Here is a 21,001-nt window from a genome sequence, read left to right as displayed (position 1 = left end):
GATTTTTATTACCTTAATGATTTAGCATTGACATTCTTGCTATTGGATTTTATCTTGTGTCTGTTTAACTCTACCACAGTAGCTCAACTGCAGGAGGAGGAAAGGTTAAGCCCCTCCTCTCAACACTTCGCTTATGTAGATTCAACTAAAGAAAAGTGACAGGCTTGGTTCTCTCTGACTTCTTTCCCAGAAGAACAACCATCTTACTATTCATCAGTATTTGTACTTAGATAAAGGGCTGAAGCTGAAGTTACAGAGGGAAAATACAAAGTAGACAGCAAAATAGGGCTGCTCAGTGTTGCACAAACAACCCTGGAGAAGCAAGCCTGAAAGCATTGAATAAAGAACATCATAAAGTGATTGGCCACACGCACTTGCTTTGTTCGTTTCAATCTTGACAGAGTAATGTTCAGCAGTTAAGTTATGTGTTTTGCCTTCCAAGGGCTTTAGGAATAGTAAGTGATTAATTTTTTTTTAAAACAGTTCTCACTAAAGAATATATTTTATTAATTTTATGCCACTAAAAAGGCTATGAGCCAAGGAGTTCCAATGAGTGTAGTATGTAAAAGTAGGTTTACGTTTTTGTTTTTAAGAAGTAAAAAAAAAAAAAAAAAAAAAAGTAAAAATCACAGAAGTTAACTTACATTCAATTGAAATTAAGTTCTCATAAATCACAACAATGATAATTTGACTTCTTTCGCTTTTGGACAAATGAAAATATGAACAATGTAAACAAGTCAGTTAATTATTACTAAATTTATTTTAAATGCTATCTATTTTTTATAAAGTAAGTTTTTGCAAAACTTTAAAGAAGCACATTTCTTGAAGATTTTTTAGTGACTGATTTTAAAATTGTGCATGTGAAGCCACATTCCCAAAAATCTCTAAGAATATTTACCATATAAACTAAGTCTTTATTTCCCTTAGGAAAAATTTTCTGTGAAAATATCTTGGTAGCTCTTGTAAAATGCTGATCATCAGAAGTGGAAGTTCAAATACTCAAAATACAAACAAACACAGGCATAAATCCTCTGTATTCTACAAAGTTAATGTCACTGAATATGAGCAGAAAGATGAAGTCACATTGTCCTTAATATTTTTAACCATATAAAATGAAATACTCAAATGAATCATTTGGCATTTCTTCAGTGATATGGTCTCCTTACTGATCCCTTACATGCAGTTTGCACTATTTTATGTATGGGGCAAACACGGTTGATTTTCCATCATTAACTCCAAAGTCTGCTGAAAGCACTTTGCATTGATGAATCTCAAAATATTTTACCATTTCACTGAGCCTAACTGCATGTTCTTGGGAAGATTTCAATTACAGTCTGATTTAGTGGGCAGCTTGCTGTTGGTAACAGAGACAAATGGTAAAATCGGAATTGTAATTCAAGACTTCTGACTGATGCATCTGTCATGAGGATCCATTATTTCAATCAGCCTACTCTTGTAAAATTGACATCACTTAATGCAAACCTATCATATTCACAGGTAACAATACAGAAGTAGTGGTGGAAAAAAAGATAAAGAAGTTAAAGTGAAAAGTATGACTTCTGCTATTGTCATGTTATGAATATAAAGCCCTAGAGAGGGCCCTTCTTCCAACCTCCAACTTTCTACAAAGAAAACTACAGAACATCACCATAAGCTTTCAGTTATTAATACAAGTTTAAGAAAAATTCAGATTACTCCTCACCAAGGAAATCAGCCAGTGACACGTAAGAATGATTACATTGAACCCTTCCTGGTTCAGAAGAATGTACTTGACTACGCTAATATACTTCAATGAAATGAATTGGCTTTGATGTAAAAATCTAATAAAATTAAATATAAATGTGCTCCTGAGAAAATTAATTCAACGAACTACAAAACAGCTTCCTGATTTTTTTCTGATAGCTGTCCCTCCATCAGCAGCAGCACATTGCACGCTGCGCAGGCAAGAGTAAGGTACAGCGATGGCCCGTGGTCGTGGAGCACACACCTATTAACCTTAGCAAAAGCAGCCATTCATTCCCACTCCCTCTTCTTCCCTCCTCCTTTCCCTTCTTTATAAATTCTACAAACAAACTTTGTAACAACTTGCTTTTCATGTAAGTTACTATTCCTTTGAACAGCAATTGCTAAATTTTAAATGCTCCTTTAAACAAGAATTGAAGGACAGTCTTTTAAAATGTAAGTAGCCCAGATGCAAAGCTTTCTGTTACTGAATGAGTGATCTAGAACCCACTTCAGGAAAGCCATGAATTCCAAGAGCATTTCCTGGCATCAGAAGTGCATGTGTGGTTGCTGAGCAGTGGGACAGTGTCCTCACTCAGCGGTGTGAGCCTTTCATGAATAACAGGCTGTGGCCTTGTCCATGCTGGCTGACCCTATGACAATGTGGACTTCTGTGGTTTGGGCTAATGAAGCTGGTATACCGTCTGTGCTTGAATGTCACTTGTATCATGGATTTTCTTTGTTATCATGGCTGAAAGTAGACCATTCTTGACCTATTTGGAAGGTATTTATATCAAGTAGTATAAGGACAGAAATACCTTCCACTAAATTTCTAACACAGCTTTTTATTACTATCATTATACAGAATAGATTCCTCCAAGAAAATATTTTTATGCTAAAATAAAGAACATTTTTAAATGGAAAATAATTGATCAACTGAAATAGAGAAGGTATTCTTCCTATTTTCCATCATTTCTAGAACTTATTTTGCTTGCCCTGATTAAACGAGTGATGGGTGAATATTTATTAACACAAAGCTTTAGTTTTGTCAGAGAAAGTATTCGTCATAAAAGTTGTGCTCACATTTGCATTCTTTACAGCACTTGCCATCCACATATGCAAGGGCCGACTTAAGCGGGCAGTCAGGATTCGGGCAGATCAGAGTTTCACACCGGACGGTTCCATTCTGAGAAGAAAACAATATTTGGGGAACTTACAAGTTGCAGTTTGGTAGTCTTCAAGTCATTTTAAGTCTGTTTCTTACATTTAAACCCTTTCCATAAAATTTCATAAAGACTGATATTATTTTTGGTTATTATACAGTAAAACCCATAACACAGAGACCCACAGTAATACAAATTGGGTTGTAACCCAGATGGTGATTGGCTCCCATCTTCTGTCCAGCAACTGATCATAGCTGAGCCTGAGTTCTCAGCTTGCGTGGTGAGGTGGGTGAGGACATGGGTAGAGGTGAAGGCACACACTGCCCAGGAAACAGCAGGCTAAGGGTAATCCTGGGATACTCATGTCTCCCCAGATTACTCACAAAAATTAGCATCAACAATCCAGGAGAATAACTGCTACCATTCTAAAGGTCCAGGCTCAGGAGTCAGAGCCTCCCCGTGGCTATTCAATGTGGAACAGACCACCACGAGGTGGTGCCGACAACCCCCACAGAGGTGCTGAACTGCAGACAGAGTGGCAAGGAATTCGATTCCTGAAGGTCATCCAGAGCTCCCAGGCTGCAAGCTGCCTTTCTAGTCATTTAATTGACCTTGCGATACCATATCTCCCATTTTACTCAGTTTGATTTTTGACCCCCAATTAACAATTTTAGAAGGCTTTACTGTATTTGTAAAATGCTATAACTTGAGTAGGAAAATAACATGACCCTGAATAGAAGCCCTGTGATGCACACATGCACAGGTGAATGCATGTCGTTTCAGGGCTGCCTTTGACTTGTTTGCATGCATGATATTCTGCTTTGGAATAAACGTGGTGAACTTGTGGACTTTTTATTAAGACTAATTCACATAGACCTCTGATTTCTTTCCAGTTAACCAGTTTTAACAGATGAATTCATGTGGGATTTAAAAGTTAAAAACCAAACTGGTCGTGAACTTTTCTTTGAAAGTGAACATATGTTTTTGAAACAATAATACACTAAATATTCTACTTTATTAGTGAACAGTTAGATAAACCATATTTATTTAAACTCTCTAATTGGTATTATACTATATTAACAAACTTTTAAAGATAATCTTATTTAAACTCCATTATTTGTTTATATGGGCCAATCTGGTCACAATATTTCATGCTGCTTTTAATTTAGCTTTATTAAAATACATGAATAAGCTCATGATATAGGAAAATTCCTGGAAATGTTAAGGATGACAGGACAGAATCCTTTGAAAATCACCTTGCTAAACCAATTTAAATTACTAACTTCATATGTGTACCAATAAATTTAATTTTTATAGCATTCTTAAGCCATAATAATCTTTATAGGCTAGAAAAAGTGTCTTTAATAATGTAACACACAGTTCTTTAGATTTGACTGGGTTTGTTGGCACTTTGGTACTGTGTCTTGAGGAAATGGGTGTTGAAATTTTCATGATTACATTATTTTAATTAATTTTTAAAGAGTGGGGGCAGCTGAGTTCCCTTAGTCTGAAATCCAGTGGAAGCCATACCAAGCATGTGCAGTTCTTACAGCCATCTGTCCAGGACTCCAGTTCTCGGTAGGTGGTTCCCTTCATGGTGCAAGTCCTTTCACAATAGCACTGATCCAATCTATTCATTCGCTGTTCAGCTCGAGACAGCTGTGGCACAAAGGAAGGGGTTCATAGCGTTCACCATCCCAGCAACGCATAAATGCAAAGTGCTCCGGTAGCGCTCCAATTTCTTTAGTGTATAGCAGTAGTGATGACTGTGCTCATCAACTATTTGTTGTAAATATATTTAAGTTTTTAATTTAAAAGAAAGGATTCCCCCCTCTTATATTTGTGAATTTGTTCCTGCCCTTGAAAAAGGAGCATAATTTATGAAATATAAATGAAGGTCAAGTCAAACTGGCGTCACTTACAATGCAGAGCGGCACTTCCCATTTTTAAAAATGTTTAATTTCATGAATATGTCTACTCAAGTGAAATCATAAGCTTTAGAATTTATATCATCAGAAACTACCCATATACAACACAACTTTCAAGTTATTTGTAAGTTTTATGCAAAATGACAACAGTCTGATGAAATTGTAGGCACGCTTTAGACATGCTTACAACAGTGAATTATCCTACAGCAGCAACACAGTGGCAGAAAGTATTTGTGGGACCATTTCTTCGACATGACCCTAGTGTCCACATTTTTTACAACATCCTCTTGTCTCCTTGCTTATAAAGAAAAACTCAGCAAAATAAATACTAAATTAAACAATAAATCCCATTGTAAGAAGCAGTGAATGAAATAGGTAATCTGCCTCATTTCTGATTTACTGAATCATTTGTTACATGGATGGCCAAGGTTTGAATATTTATAAGCCTTTTCCTCAGGCAGGAATTTAGATTTAGATTTAGCCCTGGCAAAGAGTATAGTACAGAAAAGTCTCAAAGGTAAACATCCATGGTTATAAAAAGAATTATAAGGAACTTCAAGGATTTTTTAGCTTCCCCACACTATATATATTTCCAAGTAGCTTTTACCTTAGCTGATGTTTTGGCTAAAATGTCTTGCAGCTCCATGATTTTCTGCACAAGTCCGTGGAAATCATTGCAAGTTGGACAGGCTGAAATTGCAAACACTACATTGGTCACGTTGTATCTATAAGAGTTCAATTTGTATTCACAAGGGGTTCAACCTGGCTACGTCTATGCTGACAACGCATACGTCGGAACTCCAATTTCGCGCTGACATCCTGGACAAAATTAAGCAAGAATCATGCTTTTCCTCACACAGTGCAAACACTAATGGGACTTACTGCGATTGAGATCTGGGCACTGAGCAATAAATCCTTGGGGCATGACAAGTAATTGCACATCTTGCATTATACCCTGTGTGTGAAAAATTAAATAAAAACATATTACTTTCATCTACCCAAATTATGTTCAGCAATCAAGTTCATGTAAGAAAACATTACAGAATTGAATCACCAAAATCCCTGAGTAAAATCTTTTTAATACATTGGTTTGAATTCAAACCAAAGAGAAAGAAACACATAAGAAAAAATAGATAACTCTCTTATTGGTAATACGTTTAAAGCCTTATGATGAAATGTCAAGATATAATTCAGAGGCAATAGTCATGTTGTTTTGAGAAGTAATTTTTATTTAGCCACTGAAGTAAGGCTTGAAAATCACCTTTAAAAATCAACCTGGAAATCACTTCTGGTTTCAGCAACAGTGAAATTGATACCAATTTTAAATTAACTGCAACCACCGAAAGAAAAAATTTAAAAACTGAGTTATAAAAGCAATGCTCATTTGAGCGTTTCTCTTTTTTTCAGTTGACTCTTTTAAAACGAATCTCTCAACTCAAAAAGGACAGCAAGATGCATTAAACAGCTGTGCAAGACTCAGCCACAAGACCTTAAGAGTTCAGAAAATTCAGCATGAAAGTTTTTTAAATGCCACCTGGAAATAATCCATTTTACAAAAAAAAGAAAGAAGAAAGGCCACATTACATGTTTACAGACAAAATTTACGTGCATCCTTAGTCATTAAGGAATAATTAGCATCCAACTTTGGAGACTTAAAGCAAAGGCCACATGGTAGTTCGGAAACGACCTCATCAGACACATTCCAGCTGTCCCTTCCCTCCACCACCCTTCTCTCCTCCTTTCTCAACTCTGTATGCTTTCTTTAACTAATATGTCACTTAATCTCTTTGAAAAATGCAAACAGAATGTCTAATGACAGGGCTGACAGCACCAACATGTTATCAAGACAATTTTGAACAAAGATTTACCAAATACTGACCTATATATCTTCTCCCTATTTAATCTGATTAATAGTATGCTGCAAAAAGCATGTCAATGTGAATGATGAATATTTTAGTGTACTGTAGCAGTTGCTGGATCTGCTGTTTGTTTGGGTTTAGATTAAGGAGGCAATTTGTATACAACCTGCTATCATTTGGAAGTGGCAACATAGAAACAAAGTTACCGTGTACAGAGCTGTGCGCTGCACAGATCTAGTAGGCACCATTCGCCGTCTGCAAGAAAAAAACATGATCCCTGGGGAAGTACATGTAATGCATGTGTGAGAAGGGTTCTGAGGCCACATCTGGGCTCCATGGGAAAGACTGTTACAATAGAGAAGAAGCTTGGCACTCACAGCGCAAATTTGCCATCCCTTACATGAGAAAAGAGCATTGAATTTTCAGGATTTGCAAAAATGGGATCAATTCCCCATGACTAGCCTTGGAGAAGCTACTTAACATCTATGAGCAGGTTTATGCATATGTAAAAGAAAAAAGAACAAGCATCAAAGCCAGCCAGACTAGGATTAGATGAAATACATATTCAGAGCACCTGGCTTCCCGGTAACACCTGGCTTCCAGGTAACAGACAATGGTCGAGTTTTAAAAACTCCTTCCTAGGATTATAAACCTTGCTTAGAATACAATTTTAAAGTTGCTGGTACAGACTCTACCTAAAAATCCACGGGTTGGACACGTCACCTATCATCTCTTATTTAACAACCATTTGCTAAGCCACTGCTGTATCACAGTTGCTGGGGGGAAATGATTACATTTACAGGCCTACAGCCAGAAAACTTTCTGGACTTTATTTCTTTCTCTTTAAAATACAGAAAACTTAGTGGCATGTGTTTTAGATCCTCTACAACAATGAGATTCTACAGACTGTAGAGTCTCTTAAGTAGGCACTAAGGAAAAAGACATAAATTATGACTGCTTTTTAGCCTTGGTAGATTTGTGCATGTAGGTTTCTGACTTTTTGGAGTTCAAGGAGACCATGGATAATGAATACTAAAAAATTTTCAAACCTCTATTAATAACATCCTTATGAAATTATCATCAAAGGCTATACTTCAGTAGTGGAGAGTTTATTTGTGTACTAACCTTTTAGACTTTTATTACTTTGAATGCCTAATTTTAAGAAAGATATGTTAACTGTCCTAATTGCAGACTTGTGATCTTCCCTGTAATGTCTAAAGACCAAGCTCAGGGGGAAACAAGAGAAACAAGTGTTCATTGGCTAAATAACACCAACAGCACTTTAAAAAAATAATAAATAAATATATATACAGGAAAAACTACACAAATCAAATTATTTTGTTTCACACCATAGAAAGCAAAATGTAATTTTCCAGACTCATTAGAAAGCATTTATATTTATACTTTATGCTCAGACTTTAGTCAAAACACACCTTAAAATATCCATGGACATTATTTCTCTGTCCCAGCCAAAATGTTGTGCCCACAGGCAAGTCTGTGGAGGGTTTCTCCACCACTCTTTCATATATTCTGCAAAATAAGAAACAGCAGATAAGTAATGTAAGCAGTCACTTCTTAGAATCTTCCATTTCCTGAACTGAGAACATTTTACTTACTTATTGCAGTCAATGTGTAAAGTCAAATGGGAGGCACTGATGGCTAAGGAGAGCTTGTGCCACTTGTCATCAGCCAAAATGTAAGGAAACACTTCCGTGTGAGGGCGGTGGCTGCCAGAGCGGTAGTGCAGACGGACTTCATTCCGGTGGCCACTGCTTTCTAGTTCCAGGTACCTGCACAGAGAAGAGCCGTAGGGAGCCCATTGAAAGTCAAGTTCAGATACAACTGACATGATCTCTGCTGCCAGAAAGATGGAGTAGATAGGTTGCTTTCCCTGTTCCTCCCATCAATTACAGCTAGACATTACATTATAAAACAAACATAAGAAGGGTCTGAAAGATGGGGGGGAAAAACAGTGAGGGACCTCAGAACCTGAGGAACAAAACAATGGTAAGTTTCCTGGGTTTTCTTTTTGCCTCATATGTCAAGACTTAAAACTAAAGAAGCCAGCAACCTGGAAATACCAACAGATGCAGAAACAAACAAACAAACAAACAAAACAAAAACACTTGTTCTTTCTAGCCCAAGTACCAAAAAAGGAGAAGACTAGCAACATAAAAACTTTTAGAGAATAATCACTGTATTCTAGCTGAACACCACAGGAAAAAACTGTGGTCATGTCCTCGACCATGCCAGCAAAGGCTAAGTGGGGACACTAGATTTCCATCGTCTTGGGGCAGAAATGATGTACCCAAAACCTCCGCTATGGTAGTGAGAGAGAAGAACAAGTAGAAAGCCAAAATCCTTTACCCAGATGACCAGCCATAAAGCTTTCCAGGGCGTCAGTGGAGACCACATGAGAAGGAGCTTGGTCTCCCACCCTCATCTGGCAGTAACAAAGCACATTGCCCCCTTCTGCCTGAAAAGGTGTCTCCCTGAGTGGAGAGTCAGGGCTTTTAACACCACAAAGCAGTAATAAGACTGTCACTACCACAGTGTCAGTAGAGACCATGTGGGGAGTTGGAAATTTCACCCCCACCCAGAAATAACAGAAGTTCTCCCTCAATTCTCATCAGAAGTTGAAGTGGGGAAACTGGACTTCTACCTCCACTTATAAGGAACGAGAAGGCACTCTCCCATCCTCGGACAGAGCAGTGACAGAGAAATCTAGCTAAAACAGGAAATTTAAATAAGATCCAAGTCTCAGAATATGATACAAAAATGAGCAGGTTTAAATTGAAAATCATATGCCATATGAAGAACAGGAAGATCTCAAATTTAATAAGAAGAAGATAATCAGTGAATATTAACAGCAAGAGACAGAGATGCTAAATGATCTGAAAAAGACTTTAAAGAATCAATAATAAAATGAAGCAATAACAAATATATTTGAACACACTTGAAACAATAGCAAAGAAAAAAAAATAAACAGAAAGCCTGTGGAAAAAATAGAAGAACCAAATAAATAAAGAAACAAATGGAAGTTTTAGGACCGAAAAATATGATAATTGAAATAAAAAGCTCAAAGAGTAGGTAGGCTAAACAGTAGAATGGAGGGCACCAAAAAAGAATCAGTTAACTGAAAGTTAAAACAAAAATTATCCAATATGCGCAATGGAAAGAAAATAGATTTCGAAAAATGATCGGTCTCAGAGACCTGTGAGGCCATAACAAAAGATCTAAAATTTGTATAAGTAGGGTTATAAAAGGAGAAGAGGGTAGACTGAAAAAGTACTTGACTAAATAATGGCTGAAAACTCCTCAAATTTGCCAAGAGGCATAAATGCACAGCTTCAAGAATCTAAGCAAACCTCAAACAAAATCAACTTAAAGAAATATTCATCATAATTAAACTTCTAAAATCTAAAAATGAAGACGTATATTTGAAAGCAGACAGTAAAAAATCAATACATTGTGTATCAGGAAAAAGAAATTAGAATGGTGGTGGACTCCTCAGCAGAAACAGTGAAAACAAAAGTGGCACAATATTTTTCATGTGATGAAAGACAAATTGGTCAGTCAAGAATCTTATATCCAGAAAAAATATTCTCAGAAATGAAAAAAAAATCAAGAAATTCTCAAATGAAGAAAACTAAAATAGCCTGAATCAAGTTTTAAACTTAAGACACATTATGTTCAAGGAAGCTCATGAGCACTCAAGAGGACATGCAATACCATAAGTTTGTACCTCTTAGTCCCCTTCACCTTTTTACCCATTCCCGCCCTGCCCAACCCTCGGCAACTGTAAACTGGTTTTCTGTACCTAAGACTCTGTTTTGTTTGTTCATTTCTTTAGCTTTTAGGTTACACATGTAAGTAAAATGAGAGAGTTCTTGTCTTTCTCTGACTTATTTCCCTTAGCATAATGCCCTCTAGGTCTTTCCACGTTGTTGGAGGGTTAAGAGTTATAAACACACTTGTAAATAAGTCACATCCAGCCAATGACACTGAGATAACCTTGTACAGTAGCAGATGCTCACGGGACTTTCCATGGTGATCACTTTGTAAGGTATACAAATGTCAAGTTGCTATGTTGTACACCTGAAACTAATATAATATTGCATGCCAATTATACTTTAATTAAAAATAGCTTTAACATTCCAGAATAAAGAATAAAAATAAAAAGAGGACATGTCTGAGGTGGAAACAGGTCCCCATGGAGATAGAAACCTGGGAGATTGTACTGGAAACCATGGAGGTATAGGGATTACCTTGTAAATTATAACAGATGAAAGAAGAACATTTTATCATTCTGAGGAGAAACCAGAAAAAAAACAAGTGTGGCTAGTGAGACTAGAGGGGGGAAAGGGAAAGTAGTGCCCCGAAGGTCTAGTGATGGAGAGGCCTCAAAGAAGAGGGAGTAATGAATCGTTTCAAGTGCAGCTAACAGGGCAAATATGGTAAAGACTTAACCACGGGATTTAGCAAAACAGGGATTTCCGGTGACCCCAAAGCTAGTTCAGAAAATTTTATAGAAAATAAAGCCTTCTGGAAGTAGGCTGAGGAGAGAATGGGCAAAGAAAAATGAGGTAAGTACAGACACTTCAGGAGAAATGGGGAGGCAGCTGCCGAAAAACACACCATCAAGGGAGGTTTTGCTGTTTCCGTTTCAATACTGCACACTTTTGTGTCCTGCTGGGAACGTGCAAGATGGAAAATAGCCACGGCCAAAAAAAATGAAGAAATTATAATAAAACAGAAACCATAAATTAAAACAGATCAATTACATGTTAACTACATAAAATATTAAAATTTCTCAACAGAAAAATAATATAAATAAAGTCAAAGAATAGATGGCATTCTGTAAGACAAGGTTAAATACATGATATGTATCAGAGGTTAATGAAAAGCACCTGCAAATCAATAAGAAAAAGCAAGTAATGGATTTACTAATTAGATTAGCAATAATCAAAAGGTAATATCTAGTGTCAATAAGAATGTGAACAAATAAACATCTCTGCTACACTATTTGTAGCACAATAAATTTACAGGGACTTCTCAAAAGGCAGTTTGGTAAAACTATCAATACATTAAATGTGCATACTCTTTAAATCAGCAGTTTCAAATCTAAAAATCTATCCTGCTAACACAAATTAGCATTGATATATACAGAAGGTTCTGACTGCAGATTTATGTAAAATAATGAAAATCTGATAAAATACCAGTTCTTCACTCAGAGAAGTACGATGCATCCATATTCTGGAATCCTACGCCGCTCTACAAAAGGATGGCATTCCAAAATGGAACAATGCCATGGTTTCCCACAATAAGTAAAAACTAAAAACCTCTATAGAATCCCATTTTGTGTGCGAAAACTGTGTGTGTGTGTTTTCTGAAAAAAAAGATCCAGAAGGCTACATATCAAATGTTAACAGTAGGTATCTCCAGGGATACAATTAGGGGGAAAGGATGTAAAGAATCTTTCATATATTTTTATGTCTTTGAATTTTCTTCATTAATTATGCATTCATTTTTAATGTAATATACAGTAAAATTCTACTTTAAGCTTAAAAAATAAGCCAAGTAGTCAAGAACACAAATCATAGAACTTAAGAATAAAATGCCAACTCGTTTAGTTTTTGATACAAACAACACCAACCAGAGAATCCTTTCTATATTATTATTTGATAACAAGTATTCATCATTTAAACAATTCAGCTAATGAATTCTATAATGATAGAGAGGTATTTGCGTTAAAAAAATAACATCAGCAAACACATCGGCCTATGGCAATACACTTGTCAGTTCCTCCCCCACAGAGGCATAAACCCTGCTCTCGCTGTCCTCCTCCAGCTAGTACTGGAAATAGTACCAATGCCGAACTCCTGAACTTGAGGCACTAAAGTGCCCTTCAGTAACAGCGAGGCTTATATGCCCTATAAACAAGAACAACCTTTCAGAACTTAAGCATATGACCAAAAGTTACATTTTCATTAGCATCATTCACTTAGTTTTTTTATAAAATGAAATAGATATATAATACATGAAAACATTTAATAAAGACAAAAATAAAGATGTAAAACACTTAAAAGTGTATCTAGCATAATAAAAAATAGCTATCATTAAAATGAGAGAAGACAGGTTGAAAAGTAGTTGATTCATATCTTCAAAACCAGTCACTATTAAGATTTATAAACTTGAATGGAGACATTAAATTACCAGAAAGTATGATTATTGTATAATTTAAATTAAAAGGTATCTGCGGTGAACATTGGGATTATTTTAATGAATCAGTTTTCTAGTAGCAGTCATACTCATTCTGGAACTATCCCCCCACTGGGTGACATCTCAATGGAAGACAGGCCTGCTCCCCCAGCCCCACTGCCCCAGGGCCCAGCAGAACAAAGTGGTTATACACTCAAGCCCTCCTAAAACCTGAGGGTTCACACCCTTTCAACCCTCAGAGGGTGGTAAGCACTTCATCTCTCTGTACCTCATTTGGTTACTCAGCTATAAAATGGGGATGTGAATCGTACTTGCCTCAAAGGATTGAGGATTGGAAGAGTTCATTTAAAAAAGCACTTAGAACACTACTGTGCACAAACAAAACACTCAGTGAAGATAGTACACGAGATACCTTTCTCATTTCAAAAAGCAAAGAGGTCAAATCTTCCCTCTTCCTTCCCCTGGCACAGCCAGGGGCAGGCCTGGGACACCTTAGCAATCAGTGTTCTCAATACTCAGAATCCTAACTGAACACAGCAAGGAAGGGAGGGAGGAAGAGCCTGCATTGTGCTCAGGGCACCAGCATCCCAGCCCGGTATGTTAAGGACATTCTTCATCCTGCTTCCCGTTTGCTGGCCAACCAGGGGGCCTCTAGTTATTGCCTGTTCCAAACTCTGGTGCCTCGGGCTCCCATCAATCCCGTGAACTGCCCTCCCATCCACCACATCCAAAGCCACTTCATGACCAAGAGCCTAACTGACAATACCATTGTGATCATGGGAAAATATGTGATTAGAATAAAATGAATCAACACTTTAAAAAGAGATTGTTTGAGTGATAGAACTATAGTGATATTTTAACCTTCATTTTATTGTCCTAATTTTACCTTTTATCTTGAATGAACATTTACTACCTCAAATTAAAAGTCCCATTTTAAATCCCAAGAAGATAATTTGTCACACTTGAACACATCATGTCTCCCTGACTTGTTATTCATAATTTTGAGAGGTAACTAAAATCAGAAACAAAGTTCACCCTTTATAATAATTTATGGCCTTGTTACTCAAATATCTTTGGTGTTGACAGGGATAATTTAAGATTAAGCTTCAGAGAAGGAGGCAACTGTGGCAGGACATCATTCATTTTGACGACCTCTGTTGTAACTCGAGATCAAAGGATAAGAGTAAGGTTACATCTCATCTGACAAAAAGGTTGCACACAGCACGAGACAGTAATTTTTCTGCTACCTTAAATTAAACCTAAATGGGAGAAAGATCAGATCATCTCAATACATTAAGCTATAAGCCAGTTGTAAATTAGTCACCTCAAAAAAAAAAAAGCCACATGCACTTCCAGTGCCAAGTATATCTTCAGTGTAGTTCATGGATAGCACAATTGCAAAGAAGTGACATATACGGGCACTGGGGCTGAAAATCCAGACCAGCCTCTCACTGTCTATGACCCTACCTCTCAATTTCCTCAGCTGTAAAATGAGACCTCAATATGGTAATCCATACAAAGCAGGATATCTGACACATCGTAAGGACTCAATCAACGGTGGCTATTTTTATTATTTGTCAGTAATCCCAATTAAGCATAATTTATGAAGTCCGGTCTCTGATAGCCAATTCTATGAAAAGCAAGCTATTTGAGTACAGTTTTAAATGAGACGGTTAGTTGACAGCACTGGTATTATGTGGGCCCTGGCATGACCAGTGAAATAGGAAAAGGGAAGACCAGTGGTAGGGCCAAACTTATTGTTAGGTGGATCTGTTCCTTTGTTACAGAAATTGACTGTTTCACCTGGCCACTACCAGTGATTCTTCCCTCAGATGTTGGGGGAGATGGCATAGCGGAGAGGAAAAGCTGTATTTTTTAGCGTCCCTCAGCAGAACCATGCTGATCTGTTTTTGTTACATGTTTTTGTTTTTAATGGTATTTGGCCATCAGCAGTTTAAGAGGCCTCAGAGTCTGAGTTCTGTCTCCACAGTTTATTAACCTGGCAAGTTAAAAATCCTATCGATGCCTCAGTTTTCTCCCCCATCAAACAGGAATAGTAAGAGTTGTACCTTAATCTGATCATTTTAAGAACTCGATGAAACAAGTGACGTGACTACTTTGTACAGGTCCTGAAAGGAGTAAGCACCCTGCATACTCCACGATCATGAATTTGGCTTCCTGTGACATATTTATGCATGCCAATTAAATGTCAGCAAATTTTAGGTGGATTTTAACTGTAACAAACATGAATCTCAAGCAAAAGTAGTTTAATGAAATCTACCCAAGTGCCTATGCTTGAACCTCATCTATGATACTCCCATCAGATGGTCATCCTCTTTGTCTGAATACATCCCGTGACCCACAACCCACGACATTCTGAGGCCATTTCATTTTTATAACAAAGACATCCCTTATATTAAAACACAGAGAGGGGAGGGTTTTTAAAAATCTATGACTTATTTGTTTATTTATTCCAGCCAACACTTACTATGAGCAATGAGAGTGTGACGACGAAAAAGGCCAAATAACACTGAAACTTAGAGATATGCACTAATAAACACATTATTGTGAAAATTAAGTTCAGCTACTTCAAAACTAATTATAATAATGTTATAAAAGTCTTCCTTCAAGAAGAGGAATGTACCTAGATCGGTGAGGATCAAAGCTTCCCCATAAATAATATAACTAAGAGACAAAATATATCACCAAGGGGAGAGATCAGTAATGAATGGCATTAATTCATGACTGAAGCTCTGGCATCCAACTGGACAGCATGAAATCAACCTCGCCGTCTTATTACCCCACGAAGCTGAGTTTACAATAAAAGAAAAAAATGGCCGCTCATGTAAAGGAGCTAATTTATTACTATTAATGATGAGGCAAGTAAAATAAAAACAAATTCTAATAAACAATACTCTGAGCTGCAAGAAGAACAACAAAATTTGGAAGACTTACACTACCATATTTAAAATCATTATAAAACCACAATAATTAACACTGTACAATACTAGCACATTAATTTAAAAATGGAACTATTGGCCCTGGCTGGCGTAGCTCAGTGGATTGAGCTCGGGCTGCGAACCAGCCATCGCAGGTTTGATTCCCAGTCAGGGCACATGCCTAGGTTGCAGGCCACAGCACCTAGCAACTGCACATTGATGTTTCTCGCTCTCTCTCTCTCTTTCCTTTCCCTCTCTAAAAATAAATAAAATATTTTAAAAAAAACATACGCATCTAAAAAAAATGGAACTATTGGAACTGTGTATTTAGACTAATGGCACTACATATTTAAATAATTTAGAAACAGCTTCACCCAAATAAGGTCAACTGATAATAGCAAAGGTGACTTTGCAATGCTAAGAGAAAATAACAGGCCTTTAAAAAAAACTGTGTAACATCAAGTGGATATCCATATGGGGGGGAGATCTCTTTAATGATGCCCAACTCATACTTATCACCTATGAGTACTGGCAAAGTACAATACTGGGAGATCCCCACTTCCTGAAAACTCAGGGCATAGATATGGCACAGGATTCACCTCACCCACTCCAAATGGCATCTCCAAAGCTGTTCTGAATCTAGCCCCTGCTCCAACTCAAGGATGTTCATGAGATTTGAAATGAAGTAAGCAGTTTAATTGTTGATCAACTCTTCAAGTGGGCTCACACTGAAATGTGGTAGGCTGAGAAAGGGGTCTCTCTTTTTTCCAAACTTTTCCAACTTACTATCCCTAATAACTTAAAACATCGTTTTCTTTTTTAAATGGTCATTATGCCCACATTTCTATATCGTTTTCACATTTGAATATGTAACTAAAGTCTTCCCATAATTTGTTTTCTCTATAACTCATATTAACATATTAGGATAATTTGAACACTTTGAACATTTAAATATAAACATGAGCAGCTCTGTGTTTAAATACTTTAAGGTCCTTGAGAGCTTGTTTGGAGGTTCTAGCAGGGGAACGCAGCTATCCGTACACCCCTGACTGAAGACCGGTCCCCTCCTCTAGTTGGAGAGGTCCTACTCTGTGACCTAGTGCAAAACTTCAGGAGATTTATTAACTGAAGTATCAATTTACATGAATTGAAAAATGAACTCTTATTCAAGAGTTATTCTGAAAGATCTATATGAAATGTGAATTTCTTTCTTCGCTGAATATATATGCTATTCCACCTTTTTGGCAGAGAAGTTAGTGAATTATCCCTGGATCGGTGAAACCAACTGTGATAAGCATTAGTGGTAAAGTTACAAAAATAGAGAAGTTATATTTTATGCATCAAATTCTCATAACATGTCAATCTTGATATGAAAGAATCTAAAAATGTATAGACACAGAGGTAAATCACAACCTACAAGGGAATAACATGTTTATTGAGGAACCTTTAAATTAGTTACTTATTTAGCATATAAGATACTATGTACTTAATTTTATTTTAAAATACAGTAATTATGTCACTTCTTAATTTCTGAAGTGCTGGTAGTTCTACCTATTAGAATGGCTTAAGTCAACTCTGCCTGAAGGAAAGAATTTGGTGATCTCTTAAAATTCAATATATACAGAAGTTGAGTATTATTATGATTTTGAATAAATTGAGATGTGTGTACATCCCAAGAAAACATATCAATATTCTCTTCAATTTCCAAATACGTGGTTTTCCAAGTATATTAAGGTGAGCATGCAATTGCACTATTGCGAAGAACAAACAATATTTTCAGAAGAAAATGATATTCTCAAGATAGAAACTTTTCACCTTCAGCTTCACCTAACAACAGTTCAAGATACTTTAGGGATACATCCATCTGCGATGAAGGACTCACAGAGACCCTTTGTGCCCTATTATTCCATGCAGTATTTTATCTGGTTTCAAACATTCCTCTTGAGTTAAGAATTTGCTATATCCTAAGATCCTCAAAATCAATAGGAATTGTTTAGGCCTATAACAGTGGGCCTATGGAGGGAGTTTCAGCAGCTTTACATGTGAAACATTCTGGAGCTGTGGGCCGACAGTAAAGGAAAAGCACTGATGCGTGCAAGACAGCGAGAAGTCCCAGGCAGGCTGCATTTGAAAGAAAGGAATTAGTCACAGGGGAGAGTAAGCTGTCAATGCTGCAGCATCTGTTCTCAGATATGCTTCATGGGTCCTCATGTGTTCTCCATTGTTCAGAATAAGTGAGAGCCAAAGAAGAGGACAACAGGATCCACAGGTCACCCACTGAGGTGACATTTTGCTCTTAGTGAGCCTATTACCTGGAGTTCACAACTGAAAAAGGTACCAAACACCCCTAACCAGGGGAAATAAAAACAACCTGATCCCAAATTCTAGCTATTATTAAGTATTATCATAAACTTTCCGAGAAGAGGCAATTAGAAAAATAAAAAGACAAAATAGTTTTTACACTGCCATCAGCTTTCCCATATGCCATGGTGCTGCTGTTGAAATAAAGTAAATTGTAAGGAAGAAAACTTCAGGATTTTCTAAAGACTTTTAGCGTAACAACAAGTCCAATGGGATAAAAATATATAGTTGTCTTCAAAAGCAGTAGAAAGCAATAGTGCTAACCCTGTTAATGAAGCTCTTGGGTTCTGAAGGAAGCAGGAAGGCCACAGTGCTGTCTGAAACAAGCAAGCAGCACTGTTGCTGGGAATGCAAACTGGTGAAGCCACTGTGGAAAATGGTATGGTGGTTCCTCAAATAATTTAAAAAAGGACTACCATATGATCCAGCAATTCCACTTCTGGGTATTCATTCAAAGAAAACAAAAACACAAAATCATAAAGACATATGTGCCACCATGTTTACTGCAGGATTATTTACAATAGCCACAATATTGAGACAACTTAAGTGTTCATCGATGGATGAATGAAAAAGTAAGATGCAATATTTTGTGATATATAATATGACATAAGTGCATACAATGGAATAGTGTTTAGCCACAACAAATAAAATCTTGCCATTGTGACAACATGGATGGAACTCCAGGGCATTATGCTAAGGAAAATAAGTCAGAGAAAGACAAATACAATCTGATCTAACTTATACATGGAATCTAAAAAAACAACACAAACAGCAACAAAAACATCAACCTCAGAGAGAGAGAGAACAGACTGGTGGTTGCTGGGGGACGGGGCTTAGGAGGAGGCAACAAGGGTGAGAGAGGCCAAAATGTAAAATCAAATAGCTATGAATGTCATGAGAATATAACACACAGTATGGTGACTATAGTTAATAATACTGTATTGAATATTTGAAAGTTGTTAAGGGAGTAGATCTTAAAAGTCATCATTGCAAAAAAAAGGAAAAATAATTTTTGTACATATGTATGGTGGCATGTTAAGAAGATTTATTGTGATCATATCTCAATGTCTACAAGTATCAAATCATTATATTGTACACCTGAAACTAATATAATGTTATATGGCAATTACATCTTAATTAAAATACACATCTACCAGTACATAAAGATATGCAAAATAAGCCCTGGCTGGCGTAACTCAGTGGATTGAGCGCGGGCTGGGAACCAAAGTGTCCCAGGTTCGATTCCCAGCCAAGGTACATTTCTGGGTTGCAGGCCATAACCCCCAGCAACCGCACATTGATGTTTCTGTTTCTCTCTCTCTCTCTCTCTCTCTCTCTCTCTCTCTCTATCTCTATCTCTCTCTATCTCCCTTCCTTCCCTCCCTAAAAATAAAATAAATAAATAAAATCTAAAAAAAAAGATACTCAAAATAAAACAGGCAAATAGAAGAGTTGTGAAGGTAGTAGTGAGAAGAATGGGCTCTGGTGCTGTGCAGCCTAGTTCAAATGTTGATTCTGCCATTTATTGTGACCTTGGACATGAGACTTAAGCTCTCAGGTCCCCCTTTCCTTATCTGTAAACTAGGGATAATGATGATACCTACTTTCAAGAGTATAATGAACATGTAATGAGATCAATCCATGTGAGGTATTTAGAGGACTGCCTGACACAGGGCAGGGACCTGATAAAGTGTCTTCATGGGTACAATGCATAGAAAATATTTCAGTGCACCTAAGAAGTCAGCCAGCTACCACAAGGCCTAGTATCAGCAGATGCTCTGCACTTGTCATTCAGTCATTCAGCAAATATCTATTGGCCATCTATATGACAAGAACTGCACCAGACACAGAGGGTGCTGGGAAAAAGAGAGAAGGTCCAGACCCTCAAAGAGCCTCCTAATTCCTCATTTTTATCATTTCCCTGAATAACACTCCCCAGAATAATAATCTGCAATAAATGTAGATCTTCCTTTTTCATCTAGAATTCCTATTTCTCCCAAATTGTTGTTTTACATCACCAGGCATTTTTATACTGTTTTCATATTTATTAGTTCATCTTACTCTGCCTTATTGAATCTACTTAGATATGGAGATCTTAAATAAGTGCCATTTTTCTTAATGCAACTGAACAAAACTCTTGCAATAGATCTTGAATTCTGTCAAGTTGAAGATTGGATTTTGTCATATATTTATTTTAGTTACTGGCTGATGGAAAATAATCAGGTTTTTTAAGTGAAAAAACATGCATTGTTAACATTTTAGAAATGTAAAAAAGTGAAAATTCAGTAACTAAATGAAATGAAAATTTTGAAAAACCATAAATAGGACAGTCACAGCAGGCTTAATGTAAAAGCCCCTCATCAAATGTTCCTCTAATATATCTTATATACAATCTAATCTTGTTTTTATAAAGGTATTTTAGTTCAATGAATGAAATACTGTATATAAAGCTATCAAGAGAAAGATTAAAAACCTAGGCAAATCACCCTTTTAGAAATTAGATGTTATTTTCTCCGAGTTTCATTCAGTATAAGAAATAATTTTCATTAAATAAAAATGTAATTAATTTAAAGATGCCCTACATAGTGAATGCTGACATACACTTCAAAAGGTTTGTTACTGTTTTTAAAAATATATTTTACATGGTATATAATATTCATTTTTATAATACTAGAAAATAAATGTAAGAGTGAGAATGAGTATCAATTTTCAATTTTATCATTTTATTGATATCCTTAAAAAGCACTAGTACTGATAGAGCTGGGCATAGTCAAGAAAAGTTAAAGAAAGTGGGTGAAGGTCTGATG

The 21,001-nt window shown here is 36.6% G+C and overlaps 1 protein-coding gene across 2 annotated transcripts in view; it reads right to left on the bottom strand.

The window, feature by feature from the left end:
• NELL2 (neural EGFL like 2) overlaps window positions 1–21,001 on the bottom strand; it is a 286,020-nt gene that overhangs the window by 223,823 nt on the left and 41,196 nt on the right. The window contains exons 5-10 of one of the 2 annotated variants that reach the window (XM_036019152.1): window positions 8,289–8,462; window positions 8,106–8,202; window positions 5,696–5,768; window positions 5,421–5,518; window positions 4,416–4,544; window positions 2,806–2,908 (exon numbers count right to left, since the gene is read on the bottom strand). In XM_036019152.1, coding sequence (XP_035875045.1) covers window positions 2,806–2,908; window positions 4,416–4,544; window positions 5,421–5,518; window positions 5,696–5,768; window positions 8,106–8,202; window positions 8,289–8,462 — 674 coding nt within the window. The remainder of the gene's footprint in view (window positions 1–2,805; window positions 2,909–4,415; window positions 4,545–5,420; window positions 5,519–5,695; window positions 5,769–8,105; window positions 8,203–8,288; window positions 8,463–21,001) is intronic. The other variant, XM_036019153.1, reaches the window with a different exon arrangement.

The sequence above is a fragment of the Phyllostomus discolor genome, chromosome 2, assembly GCF_004126475.2.
Source record: "Phyllostomus discolor isolate MPI-MPIP mPhyDis1 chromosome 2, mPhyDis1.pri.v3, whole genome shotgun sequence".
Taxonomy (NCBI): Eukaryota; Metazoa; Chordata; class Mammalia; order Chiroptera; family Phyllostomidae; genus Phyllostomus; species Phyllostomus discolor.
The sequence above is the reverse complement of the archived record's forward strand: the minus strand, read 5'-3'. Positions and strand labels throughout refer to the sequence as shown.